This window comes from Amblyomma mixtum, chromosome 10 (assembly GCF_055824585.1).
Source record: "Amblyomma mixtum isolate Tamu chromosome 10, ASM5582458v1, whole genome shotgun sequence".
Taxonomy (NCBI): domain Eukaryota; kingdom Metazoa; phylum Arthropoda; class Arachnida; order Ixodida; family Ixodidae; genus Amblyomma; species Amblyomma mixtum.
The window spans coordinates 48,464,656-48,488,774 of record NC_143021.1 but is presented as its reverse complement, the minus strand read 5'-3'; the positions used below and the strand labels follow the sequence as shown (position 1 = coordinate 48,488,774).

The 24,119-nt window shown below is 48.5% G+C and overlaps 2 protein-coding genes across 2 annotated transcripts in view; one reads left to right on the top strand and one right to left on the bottom strand.

Annotated features, from left to right (window-relative positions):
* Positions 1-5,302: 5,302 nt before the first annotated feature.
* Positions 5,303-11,244, top strand: LOC149325724 (uncharacterized). Its single transcript, XM_089564372.1, has 2 exons — positions 5,303-6,053; positions 10,943-11,244. Exons 1-2 carry the CDS (start codon positions 5,303-5,305, stop codon positions 11,242-11,244), a joined length of 1,053 nt encoding a protein of 350 aa, XP_089420498.1.
* Positions 11,245-20,970: 9,726 nt separating this feature from the next.
* Positions 20,971-24,119, bottom strand: part of LOC149325723 (uncharacterized) — a 3,773-nt gene continuing 624 nt past the window's right edge. The window contains exon 2 of the mRNA XM_089563264.1: positions 20,971-21,754. Within this exon, the coding sequence (XP_089419390.1) occupies positions 20,971-21,754 (784 nt within the window). The remainder of the gene's footprint in view (positions 21,755-24,119) is intronic.

The window sequence follows — 24,119 nt, the reverse complement described above, 5'->3', positions numbered from 1 at the left end:
CTCCGGTAACAAAACAACATCCCGTTAAATAGGGTTCAGATTCCCCAGATCCCTGACTGGGGAATAAAGTTCGGAGATCGATGTCCAATCAGATGGGCTAATGTAGACATTGGTGGTACCACCCACGGCAGGGGGCGGTGCTGGGCTCTCTCGCTCTCTCGCAGCTACGTCGATGGGAAGGGGAAGACAGAGTCATCAAACACTGATGCGTCGCCTTGTCCGCTGCGGCAAGTCATCTGTGCGTTGCCTTAGCGGGAAAGGAGTATCCTGCAGTCTCCCCGCAGTTGAATGAACGTCCTCAAGCTACCCCGCCGGATGTCTGAAGCCCAAGACCTCTGTAGAGGACACAGCGTCTGTAGAGGAATCAGCAGCCTCAGCTTGACCTGGCGTAGCACCACACCGTCCGGTGACCCGAGGACAGACTCGGCCAAACCGCCGCCGTCGTCGTCTATGCTTCCGCCGCTGGTGTCGCCAGCCCGCGCCGCATCTTTTGCTTCGTGATGAGTCACGTCCGGTACACTCTGGCGGTTATCTCTGCTTCCGCTGCTGCTGCCGCCGGCGCCAGGCATCGTCGCATCTTTTGCTTCACGATGAGTCACGTCCGGTAATAATTCTTCCCAGGACGGCGTTCCTCGATCTTAACAGTTGTCATGCGAAGCGAAGCGCATGTGACGTCTCATTGATAGCGAGGTTGATCACAGCCATGCGTTTTTTCCGGATTACTGTAGTCGATTCTGACCTGTTTCCTTGCCGGCTTTAAATTGAGCGATGTGACGAGCGGCTGGCATTCGTTGTTCGACGACCGCCGAGCACGCTTGTTGCTACGGCCGAACTTGTTGCAGCGCCTCCGCACGCGGCTCTTTGAGCAAGCATGCGTGGACGCACTGTCAATGAGTGAGGCAGAGTTCTTGCGCAAATGGTCGACATATTTCATCGTCCTGCGCGGCGGTCGAGTGTCGGCTTTCTTACTGCCTTATTGACGTGCTCAGTGCTGCGTCACTGCGCATGTGCTTGACTGATCAGAGCATTGAGTTCAGCCGTTTTGTTTTGTACTTTTGTTGACATTAGAAAAAATAAACTTCTCTTTCTACGGCCGAACTTGTTGCTACGGCCGGCCGAGCTTGTTGCTACGGCAAAGTATGAATTCAGCCTCTGCCCCCGGTCCAGACGGCATTCCAACAAGTTTTTATTCAACATTTTTTTACCAGATCCAAGGAGCGCTGCTGAAGATGGTCAACGGCTTCCTCGCGGATGGGTTACGTCCAAACTCTTTCCGCGAATGTCGCATCATACTCATTCCGAAAGCTGGCGGTGACCCCTCCGACCCGCAAGCATGGCGGCCCATCAGCCTCTTAAACGCAGACTACAAACTAGTCGCTTCTTTACTGAACAGAAGAATGCGGACGATTCTGCCTCACCTAATCCACAGGGCTCAAACCAGGAGCGTGCCTGACCGCTCTGTGTTTGCTGCATTGGCACTCACAAGAGACCTGTTCACATTTGCCAGCAGGACGGGCTTCACCGGGTGCTTTGTTTCGCTCGATCAGGCGAAAGCATTCGATCGGGTGGAACACTCGTATCTGTTCGGGGTCCTCGAAGCCTTCGGATTCCCACCGCTAATCATCAACAGGCTGCGCTTACTTTACGCGGACCTGAACGCTCGTCTCTCCGTAAACGGCCACCAGAGCGCTCCCTTCTCAGTCACCCGGGGCATAAGGCAAAGATGCCCTCTCTCCCCAACGTTCTTCGTGTTATGCCTGGATCGACTCATCCGGCGCATTAACGACAGCACATACATACGCGGCTTCCCTCTGTCTGCCCAGGGCCAACTTAAAGTTTCGGCCTACGCCGACGACGTGTCGCTTTTCCTCAAGGACGAGGAGAGCTACGCCGATTTTTCGCGGCTGTTTCACGAGTACAGCATGATTTCCGGGGCCCTATTGAACAGGAGAAAATGCAAGGCGCTAAGGTTTGGCACCTTCACACCGAACCTTGCGGCCGAGGTGGAGTGGGTGCAGGGAGTGAAAGTCCTGGGAGTAGTATTCCTCGCCAGCGGAGAAGTAGCCCGCGAAACCTGGACAAACCTCCGCACGAACGTCGAGAAACGCCACTCGGTAGCGTTAGCTTTCCGCCTTTCCATGGCAGAGCGCTGCTGCATAGTGAAGTCCACAGTCCTAGCCGCATGTTTTTTTTTTGTCGCCCGCGTCGCAAACCCACCGCGTACGTTTGCACGCAGGCTAACCACGGCCTGTTTCTCTTTCGTTTGGGCGGGCAAAGCCGAGCTTGTGTCACGGCTGTTCATTCGCCTGCCATCGTACATGGGTGGGCTCAGTATACCCTGCATGCGCACCATGTGTAATGTGCTCGCCTTGAGAGGTTTACGCGATCTTGTGTGCAACCCAGACTATCCCGGGAGAACACTCCTCGCATACTTCCTGGGTAAAGCGCGTAACGTGTTTTTTTCGCAACACGTGCTCGGCCCTAAAACCGAGCAGCCACCGGCATTTTTCGTTAACATGCGGCGCACACTGGCGTCGTTGACTGCCAGCGTGCCCGATCTGGATGTTGATGAAACCCCGGCCTCCAGGATCAGTGAGGCACTAACGGTCACTCAGCTGACCCGCGAACAACTCCAGCAAACGAGACGGGCGCGCTGGCGCCAACTGACCTCAGCTGCATTTCCTGCAGACATCAGGGACTTGTAATAAGGGAGTAATTACTCATTGACGTCCACCCGAGCGCAGCCGTACGGCTACAGACGAGAGCTACACAGCTTTCTCAGAAACTTCGTAGTTAAAGAAAAATTCGTCCTGCTCCGGGGTTCGAACCCGTGACCACCGCTTCAACGGAGCAGTCTCTCTACCAATTGAGCTAACCGGGACGGCAAGCTTATGTTAGGGCGAGAGCGAATTGATCAATAACTCAAAGTGGGAACAGTGTTGACCAAATGTTTAGGGGAATCCCCAAAGTTGGAGTAGATTTGTAATAAGGGAGTAATTACTCATTGACGTTCACCCGAGCGCAGCCATACGGCTACAGAGGAAAGCTACACAGCTTTCTCAGAAACTTCGTAGTTAAAGAAAAATTCGTCCTGGTCCGGGGTTCGAACCCGTGACCACCGCTTCACCGGAACAGTCGCTCTACCAATTGAGCTAACCGGGACGGCAAGCTTATGGTAGGGCGAGAGCGAATTGATCAATAACTCGAAGTGGGAACAGTGCTGACCAAATAAAAATAAAATAATAACAAATTCTTTATTTCACTCATAAAGTGAGGGAGTGCGGGAAAAAAGCTGAATATTCAGCTTGACTAGTTCCCAGCTCCCCAGAGTACAAAAAATTCAAGAAACAAAAGAGAGGCGAAGAAAAAAAAAATAATGGCAGAGCGGCATAAGAACAGCACAAATCAAAATACAGAAATGTTTTGTTTACAAAGTCAGATCGGCTTGTACAAGGAAAATAAACAAAACTATTCTAATTGAACTGTATGAGACACCGGTGATAAGCGAAAGTACATGCCGGAAAAAGCCCGAAAAAGCAAGAACGTTACATAAGTAAAGGAAAGAGACGAAGAAAAACAATGCGCATGAACAGAAAAGCATCGCTCAAGGAAGGGTACAGCGTACATATGCAGAATGCGAGAAATACACCATCACATGAACGGATTGTTGTCTGTGAACAGTAATTTCAGTTCTCTTTTTGAAGTTAACTCGGGAGTGATACCGTTTCTGTAACAAATATTTAACAAGTGTGGTAGCATTCTGTTTATCATTTGTCGTCCATAATCTGTCCTGCACGTTTTTACTAACCAAGGCTGTGTGCTTCTATATTCATAAGCTAGTGTCCTTTTACAAAGAGATGCCAACCGTAATAGACAGTGAGTGTTGTTTTTTATTTCAATCCTATAACGTTTAGGGGAATCCCCCACGTTTAGGGGAACGTTTAGGGGAAATGTTGAGGGAATCCCCCAAGGTGGAGTAGATTTGTAATAAGGGAGTAATTACTCATTGACGTCCACCCGAGCGCAGCCATACGGCTACAGAGGACAGCTACACAGATTTCTCAGAAACTTCGTAGTTAAAGAAAAATTCCTCCTGGTTCTGGGATCGAACCCGTGACCACCGCTTCACTGGAGCAGTCGCTCTACCAATTGAGCTAACCGGGACGGCAAGCTTATGGTAGGGCGAGAGCGAATTGATCAATAACTCGAAGTGGGAAGAGTGTTGACCAAATGTTTAAGGGAATCCCCCAAGGTGGAGTAGGTTTGTAATAAGGGAGTAATTACTCATTGACGTCCACCCGAGCGCAGCCATACGGCTACAGAGGAAAGCTACACAGCTTTCTCAGAAACTTCGTAGTTAAAGCAAAATTCGTCCTGGTCCGGGGTTCGAACCCTGACCACCGCTTCACCGGACATGGGCTGGTTGCGAGGCTGGCGGGTCCTGTCCACAAGAGACCGCCTTGCGGCATGAGGCGTGGCGGTCTCCGCCCGATGCCCGCTATGCGATCTCTTCGAAACATTACGGCACGCAATGTTCGACTGTGTAGTGGCGTGCACCTCTTGGATACTAGTGTCACGCATGTTCGTAACCCGTCTGGAAGCACGCACTAGTTCACCCGAAGTGTTTCAAAATATGCTCTTGTGTGTCGGCATGTTCTTTTTGTGGCGGAAGCGTGGAGTGGCATCCTTGAATGGACGTCCGCAAAGAGCGATGTTTACAATGTTGCAGCGCCTCCGCACGCGCCTCTTTGAGGAAGCATGCGTGGACGCAGTGTCAATGAGTGAGGCTCAGTTTTTGCGCAAATGGTCGACATACTTCATTGTCCTGCGCAGCGGTCGAGTGTCGGCCTCGTTAGTGCCCCAACTGACATGCTCAGTGATGCGTCACTGCGCATGTGCTTGAATGATCAGAGCATTGAGTTCAGCTGTTTTGTTGAGTATTTTTTAGTTAACACAGAACAAAATAAACTTCTCTTTCTACGCCGATGCTGTGATGTTTAGTTCCTTTGCGGGCGCAAGTCAGCCCAAATAATGAGCTTCGTTTGAAAATCTTGTTGCTGTCTTCCTGACCGCTGGACTGCCGTCAGGACAAAGTGACAATATAAGCGCTGCGTTCCGCGGGCGTTCGGCATTCTCGGCTCGGCACTGGCGTACCAATAAAGCGTCTGCGTTGCTGGTCCATCCGACTGTCTCATCGCTCTCGGCTACAACACACCAGCGACGAGGATGGGATTACAACTTCGTTGAGTTGCATGAAACCATTAGCAGCGGTCCCGGAGCGTGCTGCGAGGAGACTGGCAGGATGGCGATGAGTGGAATGTTCGGTCAGTTCATCGAGGACGGCGACGAAGATTTTGAGTCCTATGCGGGGAGATTCGACCACTTCTTGAAGGCCTCCAAGGTGAGCGATGACTTGAAGATGTCATTTTTCATAACGGCAATAGGGAAGAAAGCCTACAAAACTGTAAAAAATTTGCTGGAACCGGAAAAGCTGGAAAGCAAGACATACGCACAGTTGGTGCAAACCCTGCGAGAGCAGTATATACCAGAACCCTCAGTAATTGCAGACCGTTTTAAAGTTAACCGGAGCTTCCAGCAAGAAGGCAAAAGCAGGGCAGCGTTCGCAGTAGAGTTGAATCGGTTGGCGGTGTCTTTTGACTTCGGAACATTTCTGGACGAGGCTCTTCGCGACCGTTTTGTGGCCGGGCTCTGTGACAAAGAAACGCAAGTGGAATTGCTGAAGCAGAGCAAGCTAACGTTTAAAACTGCCTGCGATATGGCGAGGCGTGTGGAGTTGGCCCGCAAGGAAAGCCAGAACTTCCAGCCCAACGTGGGGCAAGGGATCGTCAGCGCTCTTCACCGAAAGCGAGATGGCGAGAAACGCCCACCGCGTAGCAAAGGAGGAAATTCTGCGCTGCCCGGTGGGACAAGGGCGACGAAATCGATGGACTGTTTCCGATGCGGCTCAGAGCATGAAGCGTCTATCTTGAAATTTCGGGGGCCATGGCACTGCTCACGAAATGCCCCGCCTCTCACAGTTCCTGTTGCTCCAGGTGTTGCTGCTCACCGGCTCTCACCTGCCTGTTTCACCCACTTGCCGAGCGGTTCCGCCGCTAGCTGGTTTCTGGACGGCTTTGGCTGCTCATCAGATCATCTGTGCGCATTCCTGCCGATTTGGGACACAATCGGCCTTCGGATCTGGAAACTTGCTACATTATCAGCTGACGAGGAAACCTACATAAAGCGCCCGGATTTCACCGCCCCCTTGGGCCGCGGCACTGCTCACGAAATGCCTCGGCACTCACCGTTCCTGTTGTTCCACGTTGGTTATTACGAGTGTTCTTGTTACCGAGGTGATGATGTCTGTCTTGTAGCATTGTCGTGGCCACCCCATATTCTGAAACGTTTCTGCACGGCGGCAGTGTACATTTGGCGCATTTTGGTACTGGGTGGTGACGTTGAAACAAGCCCAGGCCCTATGACGAAGGGCCAAGAGGGAAAGCTCGAACTGGTTTATGAAACTGTTCAAAGGCTCGAGACGAACCACACGAACATCCTCGAAAGTGTTAACAAGATTCTTACAATTCATATTGGCTTGCAAAATGAAATAAAGACTTTAACTGATCGTGTGCATGAACATGAACTTAAAATCGAGTCTATTCCAGTTCCTCAAAGTGACTTACAGTCTTTAGCTACCCGTGTGCAGGAACTGGAACTCAAAAAACAGTCAGTGCCTACCACAGTATCTCCCACGAGTTGTACACACCATGTGTCCAACATTCAAGTAAAACCTGACGACCTGAAATACCGTTCCCGCCGGTCTAACATTCTTTTTTATGGTGTTCAGGACACTGATAAGTCTGAAACTTGGGAAGACTCTGAGCGCCTTGTGACTGAATTTGTTCTAGCAAACTTGGTATCACTTTGTCTTCCTTAGCCCGTGCTCACCGCATAGGCCTTTTTTCTCAGGAAAAAAGAGACCCATTATTGCAAAGCTGTTCAAGGGAAAAGAAGGCGAAACGCTCATGAGTAGAGGCTATAAACTCAAAAATACCGATTTTAGCATTTCGCAAGATTACTCGAGAACGGTTCGTGAGAAACGCAGCCAACTGCTGAAGTATGCCAAATCAGTAAAAAAAGAAGGTAGCAAGGTTCGTTTGGCTTTTGATAAACTGCTTATCAATGGTGTCTCGTATTTCTGGGATGATTAAGCCAGAAGCGCAGTACGCGTGTCCCATGCCTGACGCATCCCTTCCAGTTCTCGTAAAGTGGCAGGCAAACCACCCGTGCGTCCAAACGCTCAGCGTTGCTCTAATTACGGTGCCAGTTTTGTGTACACCAAGATGAGGAGTGTTCTTTCTAAAAACGTGGCTCTTTTTCTTTAATTGATTCATGCTGCTCCTCGGTAATCGCGCTTACCGAGACTTGGTTAAATGGTTTGGTTTATGGGGTTTAACGTCCCAAAGCGACTAAGGCTATGAGAGACGCCGTAATGGAGGGCTCCGGAAATTTCGACCACCTGGGGTCTTTAACGTGCACTGACATCGCACAGTACACGGGCCTCGAATTTCTCCTCCAAAGAAATTCAGCCGCCGCGACCGGGATCGAACCCGCGTCTTTCGGGCCAGTAGCTGAGCACCATAGTCACTGAGCCAGCGCGGCGGCTTACTTGGTTAAATTACACGGTTCCTGATGATGTCGTTTTCGCCTGTGACTCCGAATTCAACATATTTCGTTGTGACCGCACGGGCCGTATAGGTGGCGGTGTACTTCTGGCCATCAATAAAGTGATCACTGCTGTGCCTATCGAGGTCACGTCGTACCTTGAATCGGTATGGGTTCGGTTGAGATGTGATCCCACGGTCGTCATCACTGGCGTTATTTACCGCCCTCCGGACATAAATTTCTTCATTCTCAAGTCATTTTTCTAATTTTCTACGCGACCTTAGTTGTCGTTTGCCGAATTCAAGCTTACTTTTACTTGGTGACTTTAACTTCCCGGCTATTAACTGGTCGTCGTTAACAGCTCCTGCCAATGATCCCGAAGCTCAGGCTTTCCTCCAGTCCAGTCTCGATTTCTCTTTGCAACAACTTATTTCTGAACCTACGCGTCGTTCCGCCACTACAGCCAATATTCTCGATCTTATCCTGACAAATAATCCTGACCTTTGCTCCAAGGAGGAGAAGCATTGCATTCACAAGGAGGAGAAGTACACAGGACAACGCTGGAAACACAACTGTTTCCAGTTGTGTTTCCAGCGTTGTCCTGTGTACTTCTCCTCCTTGTGAATGCGTCCTTTTCGCTGGTTTTCTACATAAACAAATAAGGTGCTGCACCGAGCAAACTTCGGTGAAATAAACGCTCACTTGTCAGTCTTTGCTGATTATTTTCTTCACGATTCTTCGTCACGCTCAGTTGAAATGAACTGGTACCTGTTCAGCGCGATACTCGCCACTCTCATTGACAGATTCATAACCGTCATCAGTATCCCATGCACTAACATAGCGCCTTGGTTTAATAGGCATATAGGTCGCCTCAATAACAAGAAAAACCGCCGTTACAAACGGTACAAACTGCGTGATAAGATATATCAGTCTGAGTTGACATCTGCACGTAGGCACTTCTTCACACACGATCTACCGGCAGTGCTAAAAAATAATCTACGGAAGTTCTGGCAGATAATAAACCCCTTTAATCATCCCGACATTACTGTTACCATTGCGGAAGGCAGCAGTGTTCCAGAGGCCGAATGTGCCAAACTTTTCAATAACGCATTCACATCCGTTTTTACCCGTGAAGACCTCCCTCTATCTCCCATTTCTATCAGCGCTTCTAATACGTTAATGTCCGAAATATGTATCAATGAGACCGGAGACCGGTATCGTATCCTTACTTGGGAAGCTAAAACAACATCAGCATCAGATCACCTTGGCTTTAATAATAACATACTCAAAAATTCATATGATCGCCGTGATTCCGCTGGACTGGTGCCTAGCTAAACTTGTGCCAATTTTCAAGTCTGGCGATCGTGCCTCACCACTAAATTACCGACCCAGTTCACTAACTAGCACTGTTTGCAAACTTCTTGAACACGTATTTCACTCGTAGGTAATTAACTATCTTGAAGAACATATTTCCTTTAAATATCACCATGGGTTCCGTAAAGGCTACTCATGCGAAACGCAACTTGCCGGATTCATTCAAGACTTACATTCATCGATTGATGCTGGCATTCAAATCGACTACATATTTCTGGATTTTTCTAAAGCTTTCGACAGGGTACCTCACAACCGGTTATTAATGAAACTAGCACTGCTTAATATTCACCCTCTTGTCATTGCATGGGTTAAAGATTTTCTCTTTTCTAGGCCTCAATTTACAACTGTCAATAACCACAATTCTTTCAGCCAAGTACACTCTGGCGTCCCACAAGGAAGTATGCTTGGCCCCTTACTTTTCGTAATATATATCAACGATTTACCGGATTCCATTTCTTCCCATATCAGACGTTTTGCTGATGATTGTGTAATTTATCGAAAAATTGATGCTAATACCGACTGCCAATCCCTTCAATCTGAACTGCATTCAGTAACAGCATGGTGCTCAACGTGGCTTATGCAACTTAATCATTGAAAAACAAAACTGATGTCTTTTACAAACCGAATGTCTCGAATTCAAACAGCATACTCCTTAAATAATAGCTCAGTCGAGCTAGTCACCACGCATAAGTATCTCGGACTTCACCTTCATTCAGACCTAACATGGAACCACCATATTAGCGTTATGCTTGCGTCTGCTAATCGGTCATTAGGTCTCTTAAAACATAACCTAAAGCATGCTCCCCCTCACCTCCGTGCCAGTGACTATACCCCTCTAATTAGAACTAAAATTGAATATGCCTCGGATATTTGGGACCCTTACCAATCTTACCTAATAAATAACACGAAATAATTGGAGAACAGCGCAGTTTGTTCTGTTTACTCCGATTATTCATGTAATGCCAGCAACACAGCCTTGAAGAAACGCGCAGGTCTCAATGTCTCCGCCGCAGAGTTCCACGACTATCACTTTTTCACAAACTGTATCATCATACATCACTTCATAACGACTTTTTTTCTTTGCCTCCTTCGGTTTTTGACCGCCGCAGTCATCCCTTTAAAGTTAGGCGGTTCAAACAGCATAGTCCTTAAATAATAGCTCACTCGAGCTAGTCACCACGCATAAGTATCTCGGACTTCACCTTCATTCAGACCTAACTGGGAACCACCATATTAGCGTTATGCTTGCGTCTGCTAATCGGTAATTAGGTCTCTTAAAACATAACCTACAGCATGCTCCCCCTCACCACCGTGCCGGTGTCTATACCACTCTAGTTCAAACTAAAATTGAATATGCCTTATTCACTCTTACCACCCACAATATCTGACTGCAACACTCTGCCTTCACATATCGCAACCACCACTGAACCTAATAAATATTTTCATCTTATATCTTCAACACCTACTGCTTAACTCTTTGCGTACATCGTCATTTTATTTGTTCATGGCTTCCTTTTATGCGGGGTATGTTACTAAAATGGTTCTTGCATTAGTGTTCTCTTTGTATAATTTTAGTACTGTAGTAATTTTCACTCATTGCCGCGCTGCCATACTTTTGATTCTTTTGCTTATTTATGTCATGCTAAGTGTTTTATTTGTGGTTTTGTTTTATTTTGATCAATGCCTGTATCTCCCCCCTTCCCTACGTAATACCCTCTCGAGGGCCTTAGGGGTATTTTGTATCAATAAATAAATAAAATGAATAAGTATCGTTGTAACTTGTGTAACCGTGTTGGACACTTAGCGAAGATGTGCAGGGACAGAAGTATATACTCTGCGAACGCCACAGCTGACGACAGCGATACGGGTGAACTGGTGCTGCACAATATTTTTTCATGTAAAGGGCGCACTGGACCTTACGAAATTTCTCTGAACATTGAGCAGCAAAATGTTCGCGTGCAGACTGACACGGAGGCGTCTGTATCAGTTGTACCAGAAGCACTGTACAAGAAATACTGGCTCAGCCTACCCGAAGGGCCATGCTGTCTAAAGCTGGAAACTTACGGAGGCACTCCGCTGCCGGTAACGGGGAAGCTAACCGTGTCGGCAGAGCACAACGGTCAGCACAAGCAGCTTCCGTTGATTGCCGTGAAGACAAACGAGAATACCAACACTGTGCTGTTGGGGCGTGACTGGCCTGGCTGACGGCACTTAAGTTCGACTGGTGTAGTTTGCATGGGGTTTTCTTGGACAAAATGTCGGCGTTGGTCCAAAGTGCGGCAAGATTTTTTAGCCTTCTCTGGGCCTGATAAAGAACAGCGCAATTAAATTGGGGCTGAAAGAGGCTAGCACACCAGTCTTTTGTGGAGCGCGATTGGTGCCATTTGCGATTAGGGAAGCAGTGTCATCAGAATTGCAGGATCTCGTCAAGGCAGGAGTGTTAGTACCTCTTAAGCGGAGTGGGTGGGCGACGCCACCAGTGGTCGTGCCTAAACCGAACAACCAGATCAGGGTGTGTGCGGACTTCAAAGTGACTGTAAATCCATGCCTAAGAACGGATCACTACCCCCTTCTCGTTATGGAGGATCTGTTTGTAAAAAATGGCAGGGTGTAAATATTTTCCGGTGCTTGATTTGTGTACTGCATATCAGCAGTTGGAGTTGCATCCGCAGGCGCAGTAGCTAGTCGAGGTCAGCACACACCTGGGACTGTTCATTCATTCATTCATTCATTCATTCATTCATTCATTCATTCATTCATTCATTCACTCATTCATTTAATGTACCCTTAAAGGACCTCTGCGGGCATTACATTGGTGGGGGAGAGAACAGTTCAAAATACAATGTAAAGAGAATAACAATGTCAAACAGTAAAATACAGCACAATGCAATGCAAAAAAAAACTGGAATACAGTGTGAAATGCTAAGATGCTGTTTTAATCAATACGTGGTGGCGGATAGGGTAAAGGAGGGAATAGTAACAACAGAAATAAATGGTAAAAATCAAAGCATTAGGTTCATTTTTCATTTGCTGTAATGTTCGATTAGTGCGTCTCTAAATTTAATAGCGTCACGCTTGTTTACACTGTGGTCTGGTGACTGGTTCCAATTTTCTATTGCTGTCAGTAGAAATGATTTATTGAAGGCTATTGTAGAACCATGTAAACGCTGAACACTCAGGGAATCAAAGAGGCGACGCGATGTTCTGATTGGAGGTAGAAGTAATGAGTCGCGGAGGTAAGAAAAGTTGTAATACAATTTATGAAAAAGGCAAAGTCGGGAGATTTTTCGACGGTTCTCAAGTGGTGAAGGTTGAATGCTGATTTAATCCTGGTGATGCTGTATTATCTATCATAATTCGAGGTGATGTAACATGCGGCGCGGTTCTGAATAGCTTCTAGAGTGTCAATTAAGTACGCTTGATTAGGGTTCGATATAGAAGATGCATATTCAAATTTACTATGGATGAAGGTTTCATATGCTAATTTACGGACAGAGGGAGAGGCCAAGTATAATGGTCTTCTGATGAAGCCGAGTGATTTTGATGAATTGGCTGCTAATTTTAAGATGCGTTCGGACCAGGTTAAGTTGCTGGAAATGGTGACTCGAGGTATCGGTAGGATTGAACGTGTGTTCATGTGTTCGAAAGCAATGAATAAGCCTAAGTGAGGTAGGAATGTTTGCGAGATACTTGCATGTATTGGCATTTTGAGATGTTTAGCGACATAAGCCACTCAGAGCACCATCGTTCAATTATGTTCAAGTCGTTCTCGAGTAATAATTAGTCCCTGTTAGTAGCAATGCGGTGATAAAGGATGCAATCATCTGCAAAGAGGCGAATAGTTGGAGAAATACCAGAGGGAAGATCATTAATGAAGATGCGAAAAAGAAGTAGGCCAAGGACCGACCCTTGTGGTACACCAGGCAGTACTTTAGTAGGACCTGAACAATGATTGTTTATTACTGTGTATTGAGAACGATCAATTGAAAACAGTGTATCCATGCTAAAATTAGGGGGTCAATGGACAGACCGGAAAGTTTAGATATGAGACGGTGGTGGGGTACGCGATCGAAAGCCTTAGAAAAGTCTAAAAAATGATATCAGTTTGGAATGAGGAGCCAAGATTTAAGTGAAGATCAGTAGTTAATTCCAAAAGCTCAGTTTCGCAGGAGAGACCAGAGCGGAAACCGTAATGCTTAGTGGAGAAGAAAGAGTTATGATCGAGATGCGATGCGACTTGTGAGTATATTATGTGTTCCAGAAGTTTGCAGCCAATGCATGTCAGGGAAATGGGGCGATAAGTGGATTTGGATTTGGATTTATGGGGTTTAACGTCCCAAAGCGACTAAGGCTATGAGAGACGCCGTAGTGGAGGGCTCCGGAAATTTCGACCACCTGGGGTTCTTTAACGTGCACTGACATCGCACAGTAACGGGCCTCGAATTTCTCCTCCAAAGAACTTGAGCCGCCGCGGCCGGGATCGAACCCGCGTCTTTCGGGCCAGTAGCCGAGCACCATAGCCACTGAACCACCGCTGCGGCGGAGCGATAATTGTATGGGTCTGATCGGTGACCAGACTTAAACACCGGCACAACTTTACTTATTTTCCAATCTTTAGGTAGTTCACCCGTTGACATAGACTGTTCGAAGACTACTTTCCGGAATTGACTGGAAATTTCCTTAGTACCTTTAAGTAATTTCGTGGGTATTCCATCAGGCCCAGGTGTGCTCGATGTTTTAAGATTATCAATTATTTTTGTAATACCATCTTTGGTAATGCAAACTTGAGGCATCTGAGAAAAATTTGAATCTGGAAATGGTGGCATGTTCAAGGGAGGTTCATGGGTGAAAACTGGTTGGTTGGTTTATGGGGTTTAACGTCCCAAAGCGACTAAGGCTATGAGAGACGCCGTAGTGGCCGAAGGCATGTCAGTGCACGTTAAAGAACCCCAGGTGGTCGAAATTTCCGGGTGAAAACTGATGGAAAATATGAATTCATGACGCCTTAATGGTGTTCAGTGGAAACAGATGATCCATCTTGGTAGACCAAGGTAATGCTTTGTAACGGCGGGTGCTTGGTGTCAATAAGGTCCAAAATTTCTTTTAGTTTGTGTGAATAATATTCGTCAGGTCCTGTTGAAAGAATTTTTTTTAGTGCTCCGTAACAAATATGTATATTGGTGAAGACAAGTAAAGTATTTTTTTCCAATTTGAAGGAAAATTAGAATTTTTAGCCTCACGGTACAGGCATTTTTTTTCTATGTGATAGCGCGCTTGTGTACCACGGTCTTCGAGCATCACCACGTATACGAATGAGAGGAACGTACACGTCAGTGAGTGATAACATACTCAGATTTCTTTTATGCGCACAGAAAGACGACACAATAAGACAAGGTAGACAGGACGGAGCGCTCCGTCCTGTCTACCTTGTCTTATTGTGTCGTCTTTCTGTGCGCATAAAAGAAATCTGAGCATGAACCAACTAGCCCCACAACGCATATTAAGTGATAATACAGTTTGTTTTTACAAAGTAGCCAGTTTTAATCTACTGTTCGATTACATGGCGAAAATCGGAAGTGTGAAAAAAACCTGCTTAGCCTTAAAATGCATCCGCAGTTATAAGAAAGCAAATTTCGATCTTATCGAAATTGGCTTTCTTATAACTGCGGATGCATTTTATGGAAGGTTCACTGACGGGAGTTGAAATCGAGCGATCGAAAAGCAACATTTTATGGTTACTCAGGAAATCAACACGTGACAATGACTGGATGAATTCCGAATTTGAGGGAAAGACAAGGTCAAGAATGTTTTTGCCACGGGTTGCTGTTTTAACTGTTTGGGTATGGTTAAATAAGAAAGTCATATCACGAAATTAGTTCGACTGATGAGAAGGTGCGTGCAGATTATTGCAGTCAATGTCTGGGAAGCTGAAATCCCCACAAACCACGTGTTCAGCGTTTTGAAAGATAGAATGCTAGTTCCAAAGGACACTGTTAAGCTCGTCAGCAAAACAGCTATCACAATCAGGCGCGCGGTAGCAAGCAGTAGTAATGACTGTAAATGACGGTAGGGATATTACACCCACTCCGCCCACTCAAAGTTAGTAAAAAGAAATATTGTACAGTCTACTTTGAACAACGCCTGAACAAAAACATGCAAGCATAAGCTAGAAGAAAGTTTTTGAGCTCAGGTGTGCAGGCTGACGAACTCAGGTTATCCACAAGAAGTACTCACTTCTGTGGCGAAAAAGATGTTACGAAACATTCAGCGCACGAATACTGACGCTTCAGCCGACCTTGTGAAGAGGCCGAAGACATGAAGACATCGGCCCACCGCTAGAACCTGATTTTTGGAGCAATAAATGTTTTTCACTCACTCCATATATGCACACAATATCGCATAAACTTAGAAAAGTTAGGAAAAAAGGCAGCTGTTGATGTAGTTTTCACGGCCCCCCAGCGCCTTTCTAGACTATGCCGGAGAATGCCGGAGAACGGCAAAAATTAACACCGGTTGTACCACGTGTCAGAGAGATCCCTTGGTCACGTGTGCTCAGGGAGTAGTCTACTCAATCCCTCTTTCGTGTGGAAAGGCGTACATCGGCCGATGTATCAATGAAAGATTAATGGAACATCGAAGGGACCTATCTGGTTCATCACTCAGGAACTTGCCAGTGGACTGTAAGAATTGCAAACGTAACAAACCACGTTCTAATGAACAATGCACCCCTATGTTCGAAAGAACAACCATTATGAAGAAATGCCCCAACCTGCTGAGTCGCGAAATAATACAACCAATCAAGATTTCTAACCCCAAGAGTGAATGCGTTTGTACGCCTTCCGTTTCACTTTCAAACGAAGCGATAACTTTCCTGCGTGGTTTTCTGTCATTTTAACCTGTTTTTTTTTCGGTAGTTCTGTCTTCGTTTTTACTTTTTGCTTTTACTCACTTTTTTGCACCTCTCTTTTTCTCTTTTAGTCTTCGTGTTAGCACTTTTACATCTCATTTGCCACCACTTTTTCTTGTTCAGCCGTGTTAGTTGCTGGCTCTCATGTATATCAAATAGGTCATCTTCATGCTTCGTTATCGCGATTTGTTTTTGCCACTTTCAAAAACCATTTTTGCGCACTGTTTGTTACGTAGAAAAAAGGGCAAGTGAAATAAGTTCTCGCTGCTTCTTGTAATCTTTCTTCTTTTTTGCGATCTACTGTATGCTTATCTGTTGAAAATTTTATCTTGCTTGTGGCTTGACACGTGCAGTGGTTCTAGTTTTACCCTGGCGGGCGGTTCAGTGAGATATATGTAGAGGTTGGCGGCTTTCTCAAATAAAGTTGCAGTTCAGTGCTCGTGTGTGTGTTTTCTCATCCTATATCGGTGTGTAGCATGTACTGTTGAAATTATTACACATTATTTCGTAGCTGCAATTTAGTCTGAAAGGAAATGAGGGTATACTAGATTTTTTAAAAACAAGCACTCCGCCTCCCCTGCGCCCCTCCCTGTCAAGCTTGTGAATGGTGAACGCTTTGTCATCATGAAGTAGCTCGCGGTTTTCGATGTCGGAACTTAGCCATCATTCAGTAAAAATGGCGATGTCGGTGTTGTCATGCAGGAGGGATCCTGCGGCTTCTCTTTTCGATAAATAACTGCGGATGTTTGCGAGCATAACTGCCACGGTATTATAAGCAGGTTTTCTATTCCGACCTGTTGAATAGGGAGGACGATGGGAAAGCGCAGAACTAGCCGCCGGCGATAACCGCTGTGACTTGGTCTCTAAAACGGAATCAGACTCGGCATCGTAGAAAACTGCTTTTCGTCCATGAGAAATTTATCGAAGCGGATCCTGTACTTTCCACCATACTCCTGAGCAAAATTGTACAGTTTCTGAAGGGCTAACAGGACACGAGCTGTGTAGTCTTCTCGAATTGATTAGGCTGAATTTTTTAGCTTTTGGGTAGTGGAGAAAATTTTTTCCTATCTTTAAACTTAGCGAATGCGGCAATAATGGGGCGGGTCTTTCCGCGTTTGAAACGGCCCAGTCTGTGAGAGCTTTCTATCGCATGCTTACTGATAGTTATGTCTGGTTCCTTTGAGCAGACAGAGATTACATGCGACTCAGACTGTGTCCAAGCTTCGTCACTGGCATCAAGAACTCCAAAGAACAGCAGGTTTGATCGGCGAAGACGGTTTCCCGCGTCATCGCATTTGTCGTTTAGCCGTTTAACTTGCGCTGTAAGTTTTTCCACATAATCTTAGTCGACATTGCTTGACTTCAGATTTCCTGCTTTTTCCAATGCGTCTACGCGCAAAGAAAGGCTGCTCACAAGGTTCTCGACATTTGTTTGAGCCGAGCGGATAAGTGTAAGTTTCGAGAGTACGGAAATTCGTGCGACTTCTAATCGGGCTATTGCTTCAGCAATTGATTCAAGTGAGACACCTGCGCCATTTTCGTCGAGTCCGGGATTGAGTTCGACATAACCAGGCCGACAAGCCGTAAGTAGACAAAACACGCGTTCAGTGAGTTCCAACATACATAGCATAATAGACGACGGCAAAAATCACTCGTGTCTGGGGGGCACGACACCGCGAGAAAGAACGGATCGCTAGTGCGAACGCATGCAGCGCGCGGAAAGTAACTGACCTGCATTGCAAAGGGCATGTTCATGACCGTATCCTCTGCGGCGTCGTGCCCAAATTGATTCCAAGGTGTCGGTGGCTTTTCCAGCAGTCATGTGACGCCTCCCGCGCAGATAGCGGGGCTCGGTTGCCAGACAGGTACTTGGTAGAGTGCTGAAAATGGCGGGCGGGAAGTGGCTTCAGCTCACAGCCAGTTTTTCCCTAGCTCCGTCGCTTAGGCCACATTCTCACAGCCGGTTTTTCCTTTGCTCCGTCGCTTAGGCCACATCCCTTGCTCCGTCGCCTCCGTCGCGCCGGCAGCTGATGGAGGGACCGGTTTTGAAGAGAAAAGCTTCACTAGGCTCGTCAACACCGCGCTTCGCGTGAGCCACCCCTTGGCGCCGCCGCGGCGCGCGCTACGTCGCCACTTCTCACCACCGTTTTACCCTTCGCCGCTGCCGCGCGGTCGCCGCCGCCGTCCCAAAATGAGAAGGTTCTTTCGCAAGGCGTTGCGAGAACGCATGAGCGGCGGCGGCGGCCGTAGAAGAGGCGCAGGCATTCGCCATGGAAGGAGGAAAAGAAGACGCAGAAGTGGTAGCGATGGAGTTCTCTACTGCGCGCTCGCCTCCTCGCCACCGTTTGACCGTTCGTTGCAGCCGCGTGTTTACCACAGTTGCTACGCATGTGCAAGGAGGGCTATATAACGCACTTGCCTACACCGTTATCGTGGTGCTCCCAGTGCATTGTGCGTGAACTGCGACAGCCATGACGTCAAACAAAGCATAACTGCAGCTTTTCGCTTGTATATCTAGGCTTAGCCAGAACAAGCCACTACCAATTTCTTGGACCGTTCCCCCCCCCCTACCCCCAAATCGGGCGGCCAGTGTCGCCCGGTCCTGCTCACGTTTCCGTCGAGCGGCGGCGACGGAGCCCGCCCAACGGAGAGCCCGCCAGTCAGCGCGAGCTCGCTTCACGTGACCCACCACTTGCTTGCTGCGACCAAGAGATGGCGCTGGCGAGCGTCGCGGCTTCGGCGGCGATGCGCGGGTTGGTTGGTGCGCGGGCAGTGAGCAGCACTGAGCAGCGAGCGCCTAACCTAACTGGTTTGGCGGTGTCGGGCGCCTCTTTCGATTAGACAACACACTCTCCGTTCCGTTGCGACTGCGGTTACCGCCTCCGTCGCCGCCGCGCCGTAGAGGAAACCAGCTGTGAGAATCCGTTGCTGTGGTCAGCTGGGAAATCGCTGGCGTTGAGGACGAACGTTATGCCCCATAGGATAGCCTGCATTGCAAAGGGCATGTTCATGACCGTATCCTCTGCGGCGTCGTGCCCCCTAGTACACGCGTATACCCTATGGCATTAGGAGGGCACCTTCAATCTTTCAGGCAGGGGCTACATTTGACGAGTGTTTTGATAAAGTGGAAAGCGTACTGTCACGATTTCACGACACAGGCATACAATTGAAGAAAGAAAAATGCAAGCTATTTCAACCGTCGGTCTCGTACTTGGGGCGCACCCTTGACGAAAAGGGTAGACGAACGTCAGATGAAAAAGTGAAGGCGATAACGGGGGCGCCGGCACCAAAGAATGAGGCCCAGTTACGAGCCTACCTGGGTTTGATTAACTTTTATATAAAGTTCGTTCCCAACATGACCGCAAGGCTGAGGTTTTTGTACGATGTTGTAAACCAAGGAAAATGGTTTAAGTGGTCACGTGAGGCAGAACAAGTGTTTCAGGAAAGTGAAACATGACTAACGAAAGATAAGGTTTTGACATACTACGACCACACTGAAGAGATAGATAGGCCTTGTGTGTCACGCATCCACGTATGGCGTTGGCGCCATTCTGTTCCATAAGACTGCTGGAGAGGAAAAGCCAATTGCATATGCGCCGAGGGTGCTGAGCAAAGCTGAGTAGGATTATGCTCACATTGAAAAAGAGGCTCTCGCCGTGGGCTGAAGAAGTTTCACACGTACCTGTTTGGTCGTACTTTCATCATTTATTCAGATCACCAGCCATTAGCTAGCCTTCTGGCGCACGGCAAGCCCGTTCCAGCATTGCCAGCAGCACGCCTGCAACGCTGGGCTTTGTTGCTGGGGGTGTACGATTACAAATGGGTGTATCGTAAAGGCAGCGATGTTGGAAACGCTGACGCTCTTACGCGCTTGCATTTCGCGAATGAAAAAGATGTCTCAGCTTACGTGCATTATTTTCTTAGTTGTCAGTGAATTTCCCTTGCCTGCGTACGCGATTAGGAAGGAAACGAGCACGGATTGCGTGCTATCTAAGGTGTTGATGTACACTATAAGTGGCTGGCCCACCGTAAGGAGATAGCGCCACCCAGCGTCGGTTGTGGGGAGCTGAAGACGAGAAAGCTCGGGTAGCGCGTGCAAAGGAGTACAGGGGAGCGGGTGGAAGTAGAATACGTGGCAGAGAGAACGTGCTAGAGAGCAGAGGAAGAGCGCGGTCGGCGACGGACGTGGACGAGTTCTGCTGGCTCCCCGTGTTCCCGGGCTTAGGCCTCAGCCGCAGACGTCCGGGCCACCAGACCTGGACAGCCGTCGTCGAGAGCCTCAACCACCGTACCCAGGCGCCACTCTTCCCCTCCCATCCGGCAGCTTCTTCCCACGGGCCACCCTTGGCGCCTCCGTGGCGTACCCGGGCTACATGACCTGGGAACCGTGCCCGGAGCCCACAGACGCTGCCTTTTTCCTGCGGAACCGTTGAGGCCGCCGTGGATAACGCCGTCAACCGTGCGTCGACACTGGGACGCTGACCCCGGCCTAAAGACTGCCCCGACGCCCAGCCACACCAAGCCGCCGCGGTGGCTCAGTGGCTATGGTGCTCGGCTGCTGGCCCGAAAGACGTGGGTTCGATCCCGGCCGCGGCGGCTGAATTTCTTTGGAGGAGAAATTCGAGGCCCGTGTACTGTGCGATGTCAGTGCACGTTAAAGAACCCCAGGTGGTCGAAATTTCCGGAGCCTTCCACTACGGCGTCTCTCATAGCCTTAGTCGCTTTGGGACGTTAAACCCTATAAACCAAACCAAACCAAACCAGCCACACCTCCTCGCTCGACGCAGCAGGCTCATCGCTGGGACGCAAAAGAAACTTAAGTGTGCCTTTCCTTTTTGACTTTTGTGGACACGACGAGGCATGGTGCATGAATGACGCTTTATTCAAGAAGGCGAGCGGTTATATAGGAAAGCGGTTAGGTAACAGAAATGGGGGCGGCTTCTGTCCGGCTAGGCGCGTGTGCATGACTTGCGCTACGTCACATCTCCCCTCTATTTTTTTTTATCGTCGAAACAAGCAGAGTTTTAGAACTCAGGCGCCGGGTATCTTCGTGGTGGTTGGCGCTTCCGTTCACTCCTGCGGAGTTGTGTAGATTCGGATGTCCCTGTAGTGTCTGGGACTCCCACAGCTGGCAGCGGCGCGGGAGTCTCGTGGTCTGGTGACGAGGGAGGAGGAGCCGGATTGAGGTGTTCTCTTGTGCGCTGAAACTGTTGACCCTCTTCCGTTTTGACGATGTAGGCACGAGGAGTCTCAGCCCGCTGTACGACCATGACAGGGGACCACGATCTTGAGGGCACGTTGTACATAGTTGCGGTCGAGCCAGTGAGAAGCTCTGGAAGAGGCCGTGTACCTCTGTTGTAGAAGCAGCGTTGCTTGCTCCTGATGTCTTCTAGCCTTCGTCGCACGGTCTTGGGTGGCACTGTTTGTGGCTGTAGGTGGCTGGCTGGTACAGGAAGCACAGTTCTTGTCTGTCGGCCCATGAGCCTCTGCACAGGGGACTTCAGAGAAGAGTCCCGAGGTGAATTTCGACACTCAAGCAATGCGGCACAAAACTCAGTGCTGCCGAAACGGAACCGCCTTAACAGCTTCTTAGCTTCCTGTACTGCTCTTTCTGCCATTCCATTCGAGCGGGGATAGTACGGACTAGACCGGACGTGTTGCAGGCCAATCTTATCGGCGTAATCCTTGAACTGTTGGCTACTGAAGGGTGGTCCGTTGTCTGTGCAAAGTCGCCTTGGGAAGCCATGTGTTGCGAAGATGTCATCGCATGCTGCAATAACCTTGTTGGCTGACGGCGCTTGCACAAGCCTGATTTCAAAAAAGAAAGAGTAGAAGTCAACAACAACTAAGTACTCGGCACCGTTGTGATGACAAATATCAGCTCCTACTGACTCCCAGGGCAGAGTTGGTATCTCGTGACTTAACAGCGGTAGTCGCGCATTTCTTGATTTGTACTTTTGGCATGTTTGACAGCGTTGAGCGACTTCTTCAATATCGCTGTTTATACTTGGCCAGAAGACAACGGTTCGGGCGCGTGCCTTCATTTTTTCTGCTCCTGTGTGCGCAGCATGAAGAGAAGCCAGTACCTCACTGCGCAGTCTGGCAGGAATGATAAGGCGATTGCTCCGGAACACAAGGCCGGATTCAGTATGCAGCTCGTCGCGGAAGCTCCAGTAGCTGCGTAGCTCGGGAGTGACGTCAGCCTTGTCAATGGGCCACGCTGTGCTTGCATACTGGCGAAGTTTCACCATGCTTGGGTCACGGTCCGTCTCCCGCAGAACTTGCTCCAGGCGCCTGTCTGAAGCTTGAAGACAAGCGATAGTGTTAACGTGGAAATGCGCGCAATGTTCTACGAGCTGTGCTTTATTAGGAAAACGTGATAACGCGTCAGCGATGAACAGTTGTTTTCCCGGAGTATACTTGACATTTATATGGTATTTTTGCAGGTTTAGACGCATACGCTGCAGGCGGAGAGGGCACTGGCATAATGGCTTCTTGAAAATCATTTCGAGCGGCTTGTGATCAGATTCCACAATGACTTCTGGCTGCCCGAAAATGTAGTCCTTGAATTTTTCACAGCCGTGGACGACTGCTAGCATCTCTTTCTCTATCTGCGCGTACCTTTGCTGCGCTTCTGTCAGCGAGCGAGATGAGTAAGCTAAGGGGTGTCCAGCCTGCATTATCACAGCGCCAATTCCGTTTTGGCTGGCGTCTACAGATAGGGTGATTGGTTTGCCCTTCTGGTAATATGCCAATATGGGAGCCGTTGCTAGTGCTTCGCGCAGTGCTTCAAAGCTTTTTTGATGTCTGTCTTCCCAAACCCATGCAGCATTCTTTTTCAAAAGTTCTCGGAGCGATGCTGTGAGCGTTGACATATTAGGAATGAAGCGGGAAACGAAGTTCACCATACCCAAGAATGTCTGTAGCTCTTTCCGGTTGCAAGGGGCCTGCACGTGGAAAATACCTTCCAGTCTCCCTGGATCCAGGCTCAACCCGTCGCACGTCAACACGTGGCCTAGGTACTTGACGGATTCCTGCAAGAAGTTACACTTTTTTTTGTTCAATTTCAAGTTGTGCTCCTGGCATCTTGTCAGCACATTGACAAGATTTGCGTCATGCTCTTCTTTAGTGCCACCCCAGACTAGAATGTCGTCCATTATGACTGCTGTGCCAGTGAGACCTTCTAGTACTTTGTGCATGGCGCGCTGAAATATTTCGGGAGCCGAAGAAATGCCGAAAGGCATACGTAGGAACCTGTAACGACCGTACGGAGTGCTCATTGTGGAAATTTTGGAGCTTTCCTCATCCAGTTTTATCTGCCAAAATCCCGTAGCGGCATCCAAAGTCGAAAAGTATTGTGCTCCACACAGAGACGGTGCAATGTCTTCTAGCGTTGGCATAGGATAATGTTCCCTCAGCAGCGCTTTGTTCAAATCAGATGGATCGAGACATATGCGTACCTTGTCGTTCTTTATGACGGTAACCATGTGGCTGGACCACTCGGTTGGCTCGGTCACCTTGGAAACTACTCCGGCTGCTTCCATGCGGTCCAGTTCCGCTTTTACTCTGTCCTCGACTGCGAACGGAATCCGGCGTGCTGCTTTGACCACGCCTCGGGAACCTGGCTTGAGCTTCAAGTGGTAGACGACACCCTTGAGCTCGCCTAATCCGGAGAAGACGTCTTCATACGGCTTGACTACGTCGTACATCTCTTGGTGCTCCAGTGAAGAAATTCGGCGAATCAAACCCAGCTTCTCGGCTACTGAGCCGCTAAGAGTCACGGGTACGTCGTCTTCCATTACGAAGAATGTCGTTTCAAATGTTCCCTCGGGTCTGGTCACATGAAGGTGACTACGTTTCGTTGCTTTTTTCTGAAAACCAAAAAATGTGTTCAGCACGACAGCGCAGTTTTCGGGTTGCTTTTGAGTTATCGTCTGCAGCTGGCTGCGTGATATGACCGAGCAATTGGCTCCTGTATCAAGCTTGCAGGCAACTGGCGTTTTTTCTATTTTCACGATTGCAGTCCAGCGGTCGTCTTTCTTGCTGCTTGGCGATAAAGTTTCCAACCAGAAATTATCTGCTTGTCCGTCTGAATGCGCTTCTAGTGACGCCACTTTTTGCTCTTTCACGCAGAGGTTAGCGCTCTTCGTTTTTCGCGCAGCTGCAAAATGAT